The following is a 13,543-nucleotide window of genomic DNA, read 5'->3' on the forward strand; positions in this document are numbered from 1 at the left end:
AAAACTTTCCGTCAAATGGAAACAGATCTGTGTTTCACACGTTATAAAAGAGAGATTCATTTCCTTGACTTGTTTCCTAGCCTTGGCTACGTATCAGGTATGGAATACCATCATCGGCATTACGTCTTGTGTTTTTCTGTCCATAAGGCAAATTTATCTCTGCCTCAGTTTGAGGAATTTTATGTACAGATGAGTAGAATCGTTTGAAAGCCTCAAATTGCCAGACAAAAATAATTCCTTCTCAGAAATCTGTTACAGTCGGGACATAAGATACAAGTCATAATTCTTAAATTCAAGTAGGTTTCTGAGGAGTTAGTTCCAAATCGAAATTCTGATAGATGTCAGAATTCTTATATGTATAAGTCGGAAATCTGGACTTTGAGTCAGACTTCTAGATTGCTAGTCAGAATTCACCAGCAAGCTCATCATTCTCAGACTATGAAGACTTGTAATTGTACGAATAAAAAATGCATTGCAACATTGCAGATGAGTGTCTGAAAAATGTTAAAAACTTTTTTATGGTTTCGAGACAACAAATGAAGGGTACAGGGAAAAAACCATTGATGTCAATTTTTGTCCGAAAATGAGTTAGACACACAATTCAATTCAGAATGAAAAGTAGTATATTATGGTATATTAAAACGGGCATGAAACTAGCTCAGTCATACGTTAAATCGCTCCCGAAGATTTACCGTGCAGGGAAAGAACTAACGATATCAATCAATATACGAAAAAAAAATTTCTAAGTCATTTCATGTAATGCACTCAGTTTATGTATAATAATATTAATAATGTTCAATTTATGTCGACTACGCATCTCAACTTGTGTTAAAATGGAATGTCTCTGTCTTTCTCTGTGTTTCTTTACCCTCCTCATTTCATTCCATAAACCTATGTCAATGTTAGAAACAGTTTGTTTGTTTGAATAATAATCTGAGTTTAAGCGGAGCCAATCGCCGTTTGGTGAAATGCAGCTTGAAAATTTTATATAATATGTAAATTATGCAACTAAACGTGGTCTAGTGAATGAGGCAAAAGAAAACGCGAAAGTCTGGAAATAAACCGGGCACAGTCTAAACTACCAAAGATAGTTTTCATTTCACATATTCTACCTTGACGAATACCTTAAAAAGACTCCTTATCGAAAATTTTCAGCTTATCAACTCGAATAACCAATTGCGAATTATTGCTTCCTACATCGCAGACGTATATAACTCTGGGGAAAACAAAATTGGAATTGTTTGAGATAAATCAATCATTACATACCTACGTAGGTGTAATAACTGCATTAGTCAGTTACATAAAAACCACACGAGTAGGTACGTTATTAAATTCTTAATCGAAAAGCTGAATCATAAATGTTTATGTCCCTGTATGGTCGTTACTTAACAATTGGTTTCTTTCGTCATTTCAGTTGGCTTGGATAGTTTTCAGTACGAATTGGAATGCGTTTAAAAATTCAGCCAGTGCTGATTAGGATAATCCATTTTTCCCATGACATTACTTCTCTCATTCATAGAGAGATCGGATAATTGGATTTATGACAGTATTCAGGGTGAGTCTGATGCGTATACTCCATTCACATTTATTTTAGCAGTCGGTTGGCCATGAAATAATTTTCTCAAGTTTTTGTAACTAGAACAGAGTAAGGTTGGCACTCATGAAATGTCGTTAATGTCATAACGCCGATGCCAAAACTAATATCAATTAATATTACAAAAATGTCGAAAAGTGATTGAAAAAGAGAAAAAACAGGGTTTCAGGAAGTACTATTTAGAATTCAGGTCCGCTCACTCAAATAGTTATACCATTGTATAAAGATGTGGTCTTTATACAATGGTTATACCCTGATATTCTAAAATCCACAATACGTCAGACGGTAGGGAACATATTCAATGCAAGTGAAATTATATAGGTAGGTAATGTTTCATCTGAATCTGAACGACTTATATTTCAGCTGAATATTTCCACAATCAAAAAGATTGTGAATGAAGAGGATGACAAAGAATTTCTTTCTATTGGGAGATCCAAAAGAGTGGTGGCATTTGAGAATTTTATGTTTGAGTGAAGTGAATGCGAAAAGTTTACTACAGGATTTTCGATGAATGTCATGGTAGAATAAGTTCCCGAAAATTGATTATTCTATTTTTCATGTGACTTGTCCTATACATTGTAAATGTCTTAAGGTACCAATAAATACCTAATTATTATTATTATATAAATTTATTGAAATGAACAGCCACAAATACGCGCCAGTTGTCCTGTTAATTGTTTATCAATGTGAAATTTTTGTTCAAAGGTGAAGTTCATCTTGACTTGAAACTTCCTTTAATTCCTTTTACTTACATCGATGCAAGATGATTTTTGTTGAAGAATTTAACATTCTTGTAATTATCTGTAAGTTCCTTCGGGAGATACCCATTCCCAACCACTGCATCATATGCATTTCATCTTCAAGTTAATATTTTTGAAATCTACAACTGATGTAACGTATTCAAAATTTAGCCAAAGAAGATAACGAACATTAACTCTCCTCAAGCTAGTGCATATTATGATATTATACTGATCTCTTGTATTTTCCATGCAAATAACTGGATTTGGTATGCCTTCAATCAGTTTGTATAAACTTCAATTATGTTCGTCACATATATTCCGAAGAGATTAGACATTGTGATAAAATACGTAATAACAGAAACTTTTATGTAAAACGGGCAACATAGCGTTGATTTGAAACCCAAAAATGTTTTGACAAGCGTCATAGCCCCACATTTTCGTACTATACAGAGTGTCAAATTTCCATGGCCAACCGAGTGCTAAAATAAAAGTGAATAGAGTATTCAAATATTTTAACAGTAGATTCCTCAGGTCAAAGGAAACACTTTTTTTACCATTTTTTCCGAATCGGCTAGGTTTAAAAGATACAGGCTGTTGAAAAGCATAAAAAAAATGTTATTTTTAGTTCTCACAAACGTTTTTACACACAAGATATCACCCACGTCGTCCAGTTTTGTCATTATGATCATGCCGTAACATGAAAATACGGAAAATTCAAAGAATCTTACCCTTGAAACTAAGTTGTAAGCTATCTAATAAATATTTGAACGTTTTGTGAAATAAAAGTATTAATCATATTTTCTCGTATAATGCGCGTTTTCCAGTGGTTTGATGTTTAAAAATAAAAAATATCTATTCGAAAAATTGAGTACTTTGACCGAATGCAAATCTTTTTGAAAGATCCACAGAGGTGCAGAGTCACAATTCATTACGAAAACTTAAAATGGCTACATCTTTTTCTCAGGGTAGAATTGAAAAAAATGGTAAAGGAAAAAAGTGATTCTTTTGACCTCATGAATCTACTGTTGAAATATTCGTACGATTCAAAGACACATCGTTTATAGTTCAGAAACCGAGTATCTGGGAAAATTCAAAGGGGTATGGATAAGCTGCACATTCATTACAGCCGTTTTCAATAAACCTATCCATCGTTTCACTTACTTACGATTGGTAACCATTGGTAACCATTCTTAAATATATCTACAGATAGATCATAGAAATTAAATCAGATGGCTTTTTTTATCTTCAGACAATGGATATATAGGTTTATTGAAAACGGCCGTTAAAAGGAAAAATAAGTCTGTTTGTAGTGCGGGAGGGAGGGATAGTGATAATAAAAATATTTCTTGTCGTTGTGGCGTCCAGAACCAATCGAAGGTTTAACTTCCCCTAAATTTACTGGAGAAATTGAGCAATGAAGCATAAATCGACTAATTTACGAAAGAATTGAATCTAGGCTCGAAATATTTATTAGCAAACTTCAAATTTTCTGATGTTCGAGTAGGTATCTCCCTTACGATTTCAAAATCACAAAACTGTCCAGATTATCCCACTTCTCCCCACTGTCGCGCGGGCATTCTTCGTGTCAGACCAGCCGGCGTTATTTGTTATGAGGTTTTCCTCACCGGGCCAGAATGCAAATTTTACATGGTTGGTCGCTTTCGTGCACCTTGTTCGCATACTGGGAATACTACGAATTAAGAGCGCCCGCGGAGAGGATCCAGAAGGTAACCAGTCGGTTATAATCGGGGCCAAATCGCGGCCGGAGACCGGAATGAGATCTGGAAGATCTACTCGGCCGAAACGTTCGGGCGTGATGCGATTGATTTGACATCAATAACTACCTGCAGATAGGCAACTACCGACCGCTGTTGGTCTTTGTTTGCTCCTAACCCCGCGTTGTGTCATTAGATGGACGTGGCAACCGACCACTGGAGACCTTAACGAGCGGTTAAGACAGAAAACTGTGAGAAATTCACAGAGTGCTGAAGATTCTAGTCAATTTCGGCTTTGAACAGGCAATCCCTATACATTTTGAATTCGCTGAAAATGTCACAAAGATTATCAGGAAATAAAACTAAAAATTGAGGAATGATTCCTTAAGTGTGAGTTTTTCCTATTATTTTTTGCAGAACCTTCTTTGAAACCAGAAAACTGAGAGAGATTAAATTCTATGGGAGACAATCGAAACAATTTTTGGTTTTGTTAACTTGAAACTGTTTTTTTTTTCTTATTATACTCTCTGGAATTAGGTCTCTTGTAATATTTCTCTTAAAGTAACGGTTTTTGAAAAAAGTTATAAACAGGTAAGTAGAGTGAGTCTGATAGGCTGGAATTATCTTCGAAGTTAAATTTACCTAGTTGGTATAGGAAGATAGGAACCATGATAAGGAAACACTACCAAATTTTGTTTTATTGCCTTCTCGCTATAATAGAATGTCTCCTCGAATTCATTTCTGTCAGTTTCCTAAGGAAACCAAATGAAAATTGCATATTAGATACCATCTTCATAGGGGGTTGTATCTAAACAGGGACTGACAACAATCACCATTAACACATCAATAAATGAGAACCGAAAACTAAACTTGCTATATCATAATGAATTATTACCCACATTCACCACGGATTAAGTTATGTCAATATTTTCAGAGAAATGGGCAAAATAAATTATTTACGTCTCGAAAGCCTTTAGTTTTTTGCAACATATTTCAAGAGACCTTATTCGTTCGAAATGAATCAATCAAAAATAAATTCTGGTTTAATATCGACAAGGAGAAAAGGTTTCGTGCGAAAAAAATTTTAGGGGTAGCTTTTTCTATCTCTAGCAATTATTCATTTACACCCTGTATATCAGTGTAGATTAAACCGGATGAGTTTTTTCAATTGTGACTTCACTGAACGATCAGGACAGAAAACTGTATTATCTATTAGTGCTTTAAAAACGAGAAAGTTCAAGAATGTTGTGAATTTGAAGAATGAACTTTGTGTTTTATATCGACAGTTCTTGGAGACACAGCAAGAGTTCCAAAGATTTATGCAAAATCGAAGCTGAAATTCGATATTTTCTGAATAAATTTGGGGAGTATCTTACACATAATTTTGTTTATAAATATATTTAAAATTTTTCATTCTTTACAGTTAGATTGAGTCGATTTGACTGATTAAAAACGTTTGCAAATTTCCACTTTTATCATTTTTTGTGTTGGATTTTTATGTTTCTTCTTTAGGTATAATGATGATAAATGTTGAATCAAATTTCCGAAAATTGCAAGTCAACAAATACATTTTATTTAATTTTTTTACTCTTTATAGTTCCAGTGATTTATTCTTTTGATTTAGTTTGTTCAATGCAAATTGGGCTTATTTGAGAGAACTTATTTATCGCCAAATGAAAGCATCTTTTTTTAAAGCATTGAAACGGTGAGGAAGGTTTGAACTGTTAATGCAAACATTGATTGAATTAAATTATTGAGTTCAAATAATTTTTCTAATCCCGAATCAACAAACCAGAGTTTCCTGTAGTTAAGAAATTTATTCTGTTGATACTCGTGATATCACCATGATAATATTCACCACGATAAAATGACGATCGGAAAATCGAATCAAATAAGCCACAAAATTCGATAAAATTAATAATCGAACACGTTAAGAAATTAAGTTCATCGAATCCGATGATTCCAATTCAACGATAACATTCCATCAAAAATTTCGTTACTTATCACAACAACAGCCTCGTTATTTCCTCTCGCACAGAAATTCGAAACGGGTTCACTCTGAAAAACCAATTCCGCCTCAGATAGCGAATCACTCTTTCCGTCTAACAATAAATAATAATCGAATGAAAATAAATAACCATCGACACAATGGTCGCGCGCTTACGCTCTTCTATAATGCCTGAAACTTCTACGAATTTCAGCGCCGAGGACACAAAGTACTTCATTTTCCGCCAAGAATGGCCAAGTCGACAAAAAGGAAATGAGGAGCTTTCGCGAAGCCCGACGACTCCGGGTACTAAGTACCGGAGTCGAGTAGCTAGAATGCCGGGCAAGAAGGAACGCAGTTCGGCGAAGAGCGAGCGGAGGGTGGAGGGGGCGCCAAAGGCTCGCAGAGGCATTATAGCGGGCGAGGACAGAGAAGAGGGAGTCGAGCCCGAGAAGTTCGTGGCCTTGTGAGCTGGTAAGCGCAGTCAAGCACCGGGCCGCGTCCGAGAAGGTAACGGCATGCTACAAGACATCGTACGTGCCACGGCTTACAATGGTGTAGCAATCAGTGCGTCGTCGGTACCAAGAAATGGGCACCACCGTCGTTTGTGCGGTACTATTCGGCGCCGTTTTCGGGGTGCTATCCGCGTCCCTGAGCAAGGCGCTACGTTATCAGGCGCCGGACGAGTGCAAGTGGGTTGTCGTCGACTCTGACGTCGAGGACGACGTGGCCTTAGTGTGTAAACTTCGCACCATTAACAGTGAACTCGAGAACACCAACTTCAGTGTGATACAACCGCAGCATACGGTGCGGTTACGGTTAGAATGCAGCGACGGGCTCTTCTTTCAGAGCTCGCTGAGTGCGGGCAGTTTCAAGCCTCTCGTCGAACTACGCGAACTCTCCATAGAGTACTGCAAGATAGGGAATCTATCCGACGGCGCGTTCAAAGGACTGAAAGAACTGCGGAATCTGACGGTTCGCACGCACAACACGGACTGGTCGGCCATGGCGTTGGAGGTTTCGCCGGACGCCTTCGACGACGAGCTGAGGAACCTGGAACGGCTCGATCTCGGCGAGAACAACATGTGGAGCCTGCCGTCGGGTGTGCTATGTCCCCTGTACAATCTACAGGTGTTGAACTTGACGCGAAACAGGTTGCGAGAAGTGTCCGATTTCAGATTTTCGAACAGCCCGTCCGACAGGTGTAACGCGAACCTAAGGCTGTTGGACTTGTCCCGTAACAAGATAGACAGATTGATGAGCGGACAGTTTTCCGGACTGACGCGGTTGCAAAAGCTCTATTTGCAGGGAAACGGTCTGACCAACATCGCCGACCGCGCGTTAGAGGGTCTCGTCGCCCTCAACATACTCAAAGTGTCCGATAACAAACTAGTCAGTTTACCCCCTGAACTATTCTCCGATACCAGAGACATACGCGAGCTATACCTGCAGAACAACACGATAAACGTTTTAGCGCCTGGTCTATTGAACGAATTGACGCAACTCCTCGTCCTAGATCTGTCGCACAACGAACTAACAACGGACTGGATAAACGCCGGTACTTTTACTGGCCTTGTGCGACTAGTGGTGCTCGACATTTCGTTCAACAAAATATCAAAACTCGAACTGTCGTTATTCAGGGATCTATACAGCTTGCAAATTCTCAGACTGAACGACAATCAGATCGAGAACATACCAGAGAACACTTTCTCCGCTCTCTACAACCTTCACACTCTTATAATTTCGAACAATAAGATCGCGAGAATCGACGGGGATACCTTCAACGGATTATACGTTTTATCCTTGCTCTCTCTGGATAACAATAAAATAGCGTGGATCCATCCGGAAGCTCTCAAGAATTGTTCCAGCCTGCAAGATCTACATTTAAACGGCAACAAACTACTCAACGTGCCCGAGGTTCTCAACAACGTTCCCAACCTGAAAACCCTAGATCTCGGCGAGAATCACATAGACACGATAACGAACGACACGTTCCCTGAGATGAAGTCGATGTTCGGTCTTAGGCTGACGGAAAACAACATCGGCAACATATCCAAGGGAGTGTTCGAGAAGATGCCGTCGTTGAAGATCCTCAACCTGTCCAAAAACAAGATCCAGAAGATCGCATCGGGCGCGTTCGACGTCAATATCAATCTGCAGGCGATAAGGCTGGACGGCAACTATCTGACAGATATAGAAGAATTATTCGCCAAGTTGCCGCATTTGGTATGGCTCAACATATCCGACAATCATCTGAAATGGTTCGATTACGCCCTGATACCGACCGGTCTGCAATGGCTCGACATACATGCAAACCAAATAGAAGAACTGGGTAATTATTTCGAAATAGAATCGAGCCTTTCGTTGAGCACCTTCGACGCCAGTTCCAACAAGCTGACTGAGATAACCGGCAGTTCGATACCGAACAGCGTAGAGGTTTTGTTCCTGAACGACAATCTGATTTCGAAGGTTCAATCGTACACCTTCTTCAAGAAACCGAACCTGACCAGGGTGGATCTGTTCGGTAACAAGATAACCAGTCTGGATCCGAATTCCCTGAGGATATCCACGGTTCCCGTCGACAAGCAGCTGCCTGAATTTTACATAGGTGGAAATCCGTATAGGTGCGATTGTACCATGGAATGGTTGCAGAAAGTTAACGTGGGTAATCGTGTGAGGACTCAGCCGAAATTGGTGGATTTGGAGAGTATCTATTGTTCGTTGTTGTATAATAGAGGAAGGACTTATGTTCCTCTTGTGGAAGCCGCGCCGTATCAGTTCCTGTGCACCTACGAAACTCACTGTTTCGCCCTGTGCCACTGCTGCGATTTCGACGCCTGCGACTGCGAAATGACCTGCCCGACCAATTGTACTTGTTATCACGACCAATCTTGGTCGGCCAACGTTGTGGATTGTTCCTCCGGCGGCTACGTGGCTAAATTACCCGAGCAGATACCGATGGACGCGACTCAACTCTACCTGGACGGTAACGACCTGCGGTCGTTAAACAGTCACGCATTTATCGGCCGCAAACGGCTCAAGATCCTCTTCCTAAACAACTCAAACGTCGAGCTGATACAAAACCGCACGTTCAACGGACTCCTCGATCTCGAACTACTCCACCTGGATCAGAACAGGATTGCCGAGTTGCACGGCTACGAATTCGACGGTCTGGCCGGTCTGAGGGAGATTTTCCTGCAGCACAATCGCATCTCGCACATCCACAACCAGACGTTCAACGGGCTCAGGCAGTTGAGGGTGTTGAGGCTCGACCATAACCGGCTGACGACGTTCAACGTGTGGAACTTGCCGACCACCCTTATCGACGCGACCATGGCGTTCAATCCTTGGTCCTGTGACTGCGAATTTTCCGAACGGCTGAGAGAATGGATGATACGTAGCGCCGGAGTCACGGACATCGCGAAAGTCCGCTGCATTCATAACATAACAGACATCGATTTTTACGACGAGAGCGTATTCTCGGAGAATTCCGACAACGGCTTCAATGTGAGCACGGAAAACGGTACTTTATGCACCGGAATAGCGATTGATAACTCCGTGAACGGCAATTTGACCGCTACGAAAACCATCATCAAGAAACAGGTGATACAGGATTATCTGCCGATCTTGGTGGGTACCCTCACAGTGTTCGCCGTGATCGTTCTGTTGACCCTGATCGTGTTCATATTCAGACAGGAGGTGCGGGTGTTCTGTCATTCGAAATTCGGGATAAGGCCCTTCCAGAGGTCGAACGAATTGGATCGCGACGATCGAGAGAAGTTGTTCGACGCGTTCGTCAGTTATAGTTCGAAGGACGAGGCATGGGTGGCGGAGGTTTTAGCGCCTGCTCTAGAACCGAACTACAAGCTGTGCCTCCATTATAGAGACTTTCCGGTGGGCGCCTTCCTAGCCGACACCATCGTGCAAGCGGTCGAATCCTCGAAAAGGACTATAATGATCCTGTCAGAAAATTTCATCAAGTCCGAATGGTGCAGGTTCGAGTTCAAATCGGCGCATCACCAAGTGTTACGCGATCGTCGGAAAAGACTAATCGTGGTGTTGCTCGGTGAAGTTCCCCACAAAGACTTGGATCCGGACATTCGTCTGTACCTAAAGACGAACGTCTACTTGCAGTGGGGCGACAAGCTTTTCTGGGAAAAACTCAAGTACTGCCTGCCGGACGTGCCCAACAACCAACGCCTGAGGAGCTCCGTACGAGGTCCCCACGTTCATCATCATGTCCACAGGCATAGCGCGAGGGGTCAGCCCCCCAACCCCCCCGGAAACGCGGCCAGGACGGTTGCGATACACATCTGAAGACTGTTTTAGTGCGACTTAATTATCAATGTCAACAAATTGTGATATTCCGAGAAGCAGACTGCGAGTGCAATTCGTGCGAAGAATGTGATAGTCAATTTTTGCGTGGGAGGTACAGGTGTGAATGGAAGATGTAGTGAAAGGGTAGAGTATTTGTGAACGGTGCGAATGTGGAAAAACAGAACCTCCTGAACCGTGTTCCGGACCTGCAGTAATCCAGGGCGTCCTTGAATCGCTGTAAATACGGACTTGTATAGCTAATAATAGGTAAACTGTATATCTGAATTTCTGTAAATAATTTATATATATTTTTTATTATTTTTTTGGCCACTATTTATTGTAAAGTTTTCGAATATTTTTTCTGTACGTAATTTCCGATGAGCATCTTTCCTGTGTGAAAGTGATGAATTTTTTATATCTACTGAAATACGCTAACGCCTTCAAATATGGGAGTCTAATAAAACGTCATTTTTACGTCACTAGTTTCATTGCAACCTCTTTTCCTCACCATTTCCGAAACAAAACATGAAATAGAAATATAAGTTTCTATTCCCATTTAAAAAAATGACTGACCACAGAAAATAATAATTTATTCAATGATATAGAATAGCACCCAGTTAAGACAGTCACAGCGATGAAATATTCTATATTTATATAAATTATTTCTCGAATTGTGCGCAAAGGAATTTGTTTGGCTACCTTTTCAATTTCCCAATAAATATTTTTATTTTCATTAAATTGCAGACCGACCTGATCAATTACATCCCTATGAAATACCTATCTAATTTTTCTATTGCCAAAATTCAGCAACTTCCTTAGCACATTTCAGATATTTCTGAATTAGTTGATAATGGAATTGACAGTTGATAGTTCTAAAGAAGTTGAGTGTCGAATGGAATTATTGAACAACTAAAAATTATAATAATCAAAAGAATACATTCAAGAGAACTGACTCGTAGGTGAATAAAAATTATTTCCATTTATTCTTTAGTAAATACATTATATTGTTCCTCTAGTAGACATCTCGTGAAGGCCATGATGTGTCATAACTGGATATGACCATAAAAATAGAGTGAAATTAGTTACCAATAATGAAATAAAGAAAGCAATATTACTAAGTTCATCTAGAGATTTTATGGGCAATAAAAATACATAAAGTTTCCTTCCAAACCCCCCAGGTAGGTGCAACTGAAGTGACAAGTCTATACAAGAAACGCAATAATGCTCGACTATTTGGTTTAACTCATTTCGTTATTATTACCTGAGCCTGAGAATCTACAAATTGGATATTTACGACCCTTCATGGATTTACTTGACAAAGAACATTTGGTGGTAATTTGGTTGAGAGCCATTAGAAAGTGTCACTTCATAAAGTTTCAAAACAAATTGCTAGTTTTTAGAGAGCTTGCACGGCAACCAAGAAGTCAACATTTTAAAAAGCATCCACACAAAAACGAAACGTTTTCCGCCTTGAGTATTGCCCATTGACTACACAAATTGAATTTACAGATTGATATTTGTTCCATGAATGACAATGAAAGAAACTCTATTCGTCGTTCAAAATAGAACGACGAATTTATAAAAATCATCGGCTGAAATATGAAGTGTTTCGAATATCAGATGATTACTTACTGGATGGAAAAATTTTCTAATTATTATCACAATATTTCCTTATGAACTGGTAGTTAATGAAATTTTTTTATCTCGTCCAACAGTGAAGGAAATAAATAGATCCAGTTAATGACTGCCAAGCATATTCAAGTCATAAAACGTTTTTAATTAACTGCTGTATTCATTATTTGTTTTAAAAATAGGAAAATCGAAATACCCATTGCTTTAAATCGATTTAACTGGTAATGGTGAAAAGTCCTGTTCTGAATAACTATTGTTTGACTGTGGAAATTTTTTTTAAGGAACTCTCCGCATAGTCTTTTGGGTGTGCGATTGCTTTTTTACATTAAAATGGGTACTTTGGCAGTGATAACTACTTATTTCCTGAAACTTTTTAGGGTTTTCACTCCCAATCTCTGAAAATTGATTTTCGTCTGATGAAGGAGTCTGATATAGACTCCGAAACGTAACAAGATAAAATTATAATTTCAAAGTTCTTTATTATTGTTCGTTGACAGGGACCAATTTTTTTCTACTTGATTTGCTCCTGACAAATTAGTGCAAAAATTTACGCAGGAGCAAATCGTTAATTTCATTTTTTTAATTGATTTGGTTTCAGAGATTGGGAGTGAGAACCCTAAAGTTTCAGGAAATACAGAATCCTCCCAGAATGAATTTCAATCGATAACTACTTATAAATGCCAAAGTCTAAGTCCCCTTATGCATCTTCATCCTGTAGTTTTTTCGGGATAAAAATACTCACACAAACTTATTTATTTCATTTCTAGCGACCATAAGCCGCCACTGTACATAATGAATAATCAAGACTGTAATCAAGGCATTAATTACATTTCTTTTTCCAACTGAGTGGTCAGGGTTTATTTCCTTGTGCCATTTGTTTCGAATTACAAGCCCATTCGGTCATTTCATCATCTCTATTGAAGAACAGTCAATATTGAATAGAATCGAACAAGAGAGATGAGACGAAACTCAAATTCATTTGCGCCATAAATTACGGACAGCCATTTGAGCCAAAGGCAATCATTCAACCCTGAACCGTGGACAATTTTCAAATTGAAATTTCGTGTCAGACTCGTGGAAATTTCATGTCCGAACCGTTGAAAAGTGAACGGGCAGTCTCTTTGGGATGGAACGAAGGGCATCACAAAGAAAGCTGAACTTCCTGCAAAGGAGTAATTTATATTTTACAGCATCTCGCGATTGTTTTATTGTTTCAACTTCCTGATTCTGATGGTTGTGAATGTTTTACGAGGTAGTTCGTTTCGCGATTGCTTCTTGTTTTAAGTTCGAAGTAAATTTATGTGTTTACCTTATTTTCAGACTGACAACTATCGGATTTTATAATATGTATGCTTCGTTTATTTTCTCATTAATTTAACAGATCTTAATTAGGATATAAACATGGGGTGTACAGAAATAGGAACATAAAACGTGTTTCCTATGACTTTCTAGTCTCATGGAATTTCTACTTCCTACTGGAGGACTGTTTTCCTTATCTTCATAGATGTACTTAAAGAGAAGAAGAGGGGAGCAATAATCCTCGCTTGGAAAAGGTATA

At 39.1% G+C, this 13,543-nt stretch overlaps 2 protein-coding genes and 1 long non-coding RNA gene across 5 annotated transcripts in view; 1 reads left to right on the forward strand and 2 right to left on the reverse strand.

Moving 5' to 3' along the window:
- Positions 1-13,543, reverse strand: part of LOC123316124 (lysine-specific histone demethylase 1A) — a 309,614-nt gene that overhangs the window by 187,773 nt on the left and 108,298 nt on the right. The window lies entirely within an intron of this gene.
- LOC123316131 overlaps positions 1-13,543 on the reverse strand; it is a 219,476-nt gene that overhangs the window by 169,459 nt on the left and 36,474 nt on the right. Inside the window, exon 1 of one of the 3 annotated variants that reach the window (XR_006538019.1) lies at positions 6,214-6,350. The exons of 1 other annotated variant lie outside the window; for it this stretch is intronic. This is a non-coding gene — a long non-coding RNA (uncharacterized LOC123316131). Of the gene's footprint in view, positions 1-6,049; positions 6,351-13,543 lie in introns of those variants that run through there. One more of the 3 variants, XR_006538020.1, reaches the window with a different exon arrangement.
- Positions 6,482-10,827, forward strand: LOC123316123 (toll-like receptor Tollo). The gene has a single exon (XM_044902108.1). The coding sequence runs from the start codon at positions 6,625-6,627 to the stop codon at positions 10,351-10,353; it is 3,729 nt and encodes a 1,242-aa protein (XP_044758043.1). The 5' UTR covers positions 6,482-6,624; the 3' UTR covers positions 10,354-10,827.

Source organism: Coccinella septempunctata, chromosome 6 (genome assembly GCF_907165205.1).
Source record: "Coccinella septempunctata chromosome 6, icCocSept1.1, whole genome shotgun sequence".
NCBI lineage: Eukaryota > Metazoa > Arthropoda > Insecta > Coleoptera > Coccinellidae > Coccinella > Coccinella septempunctata.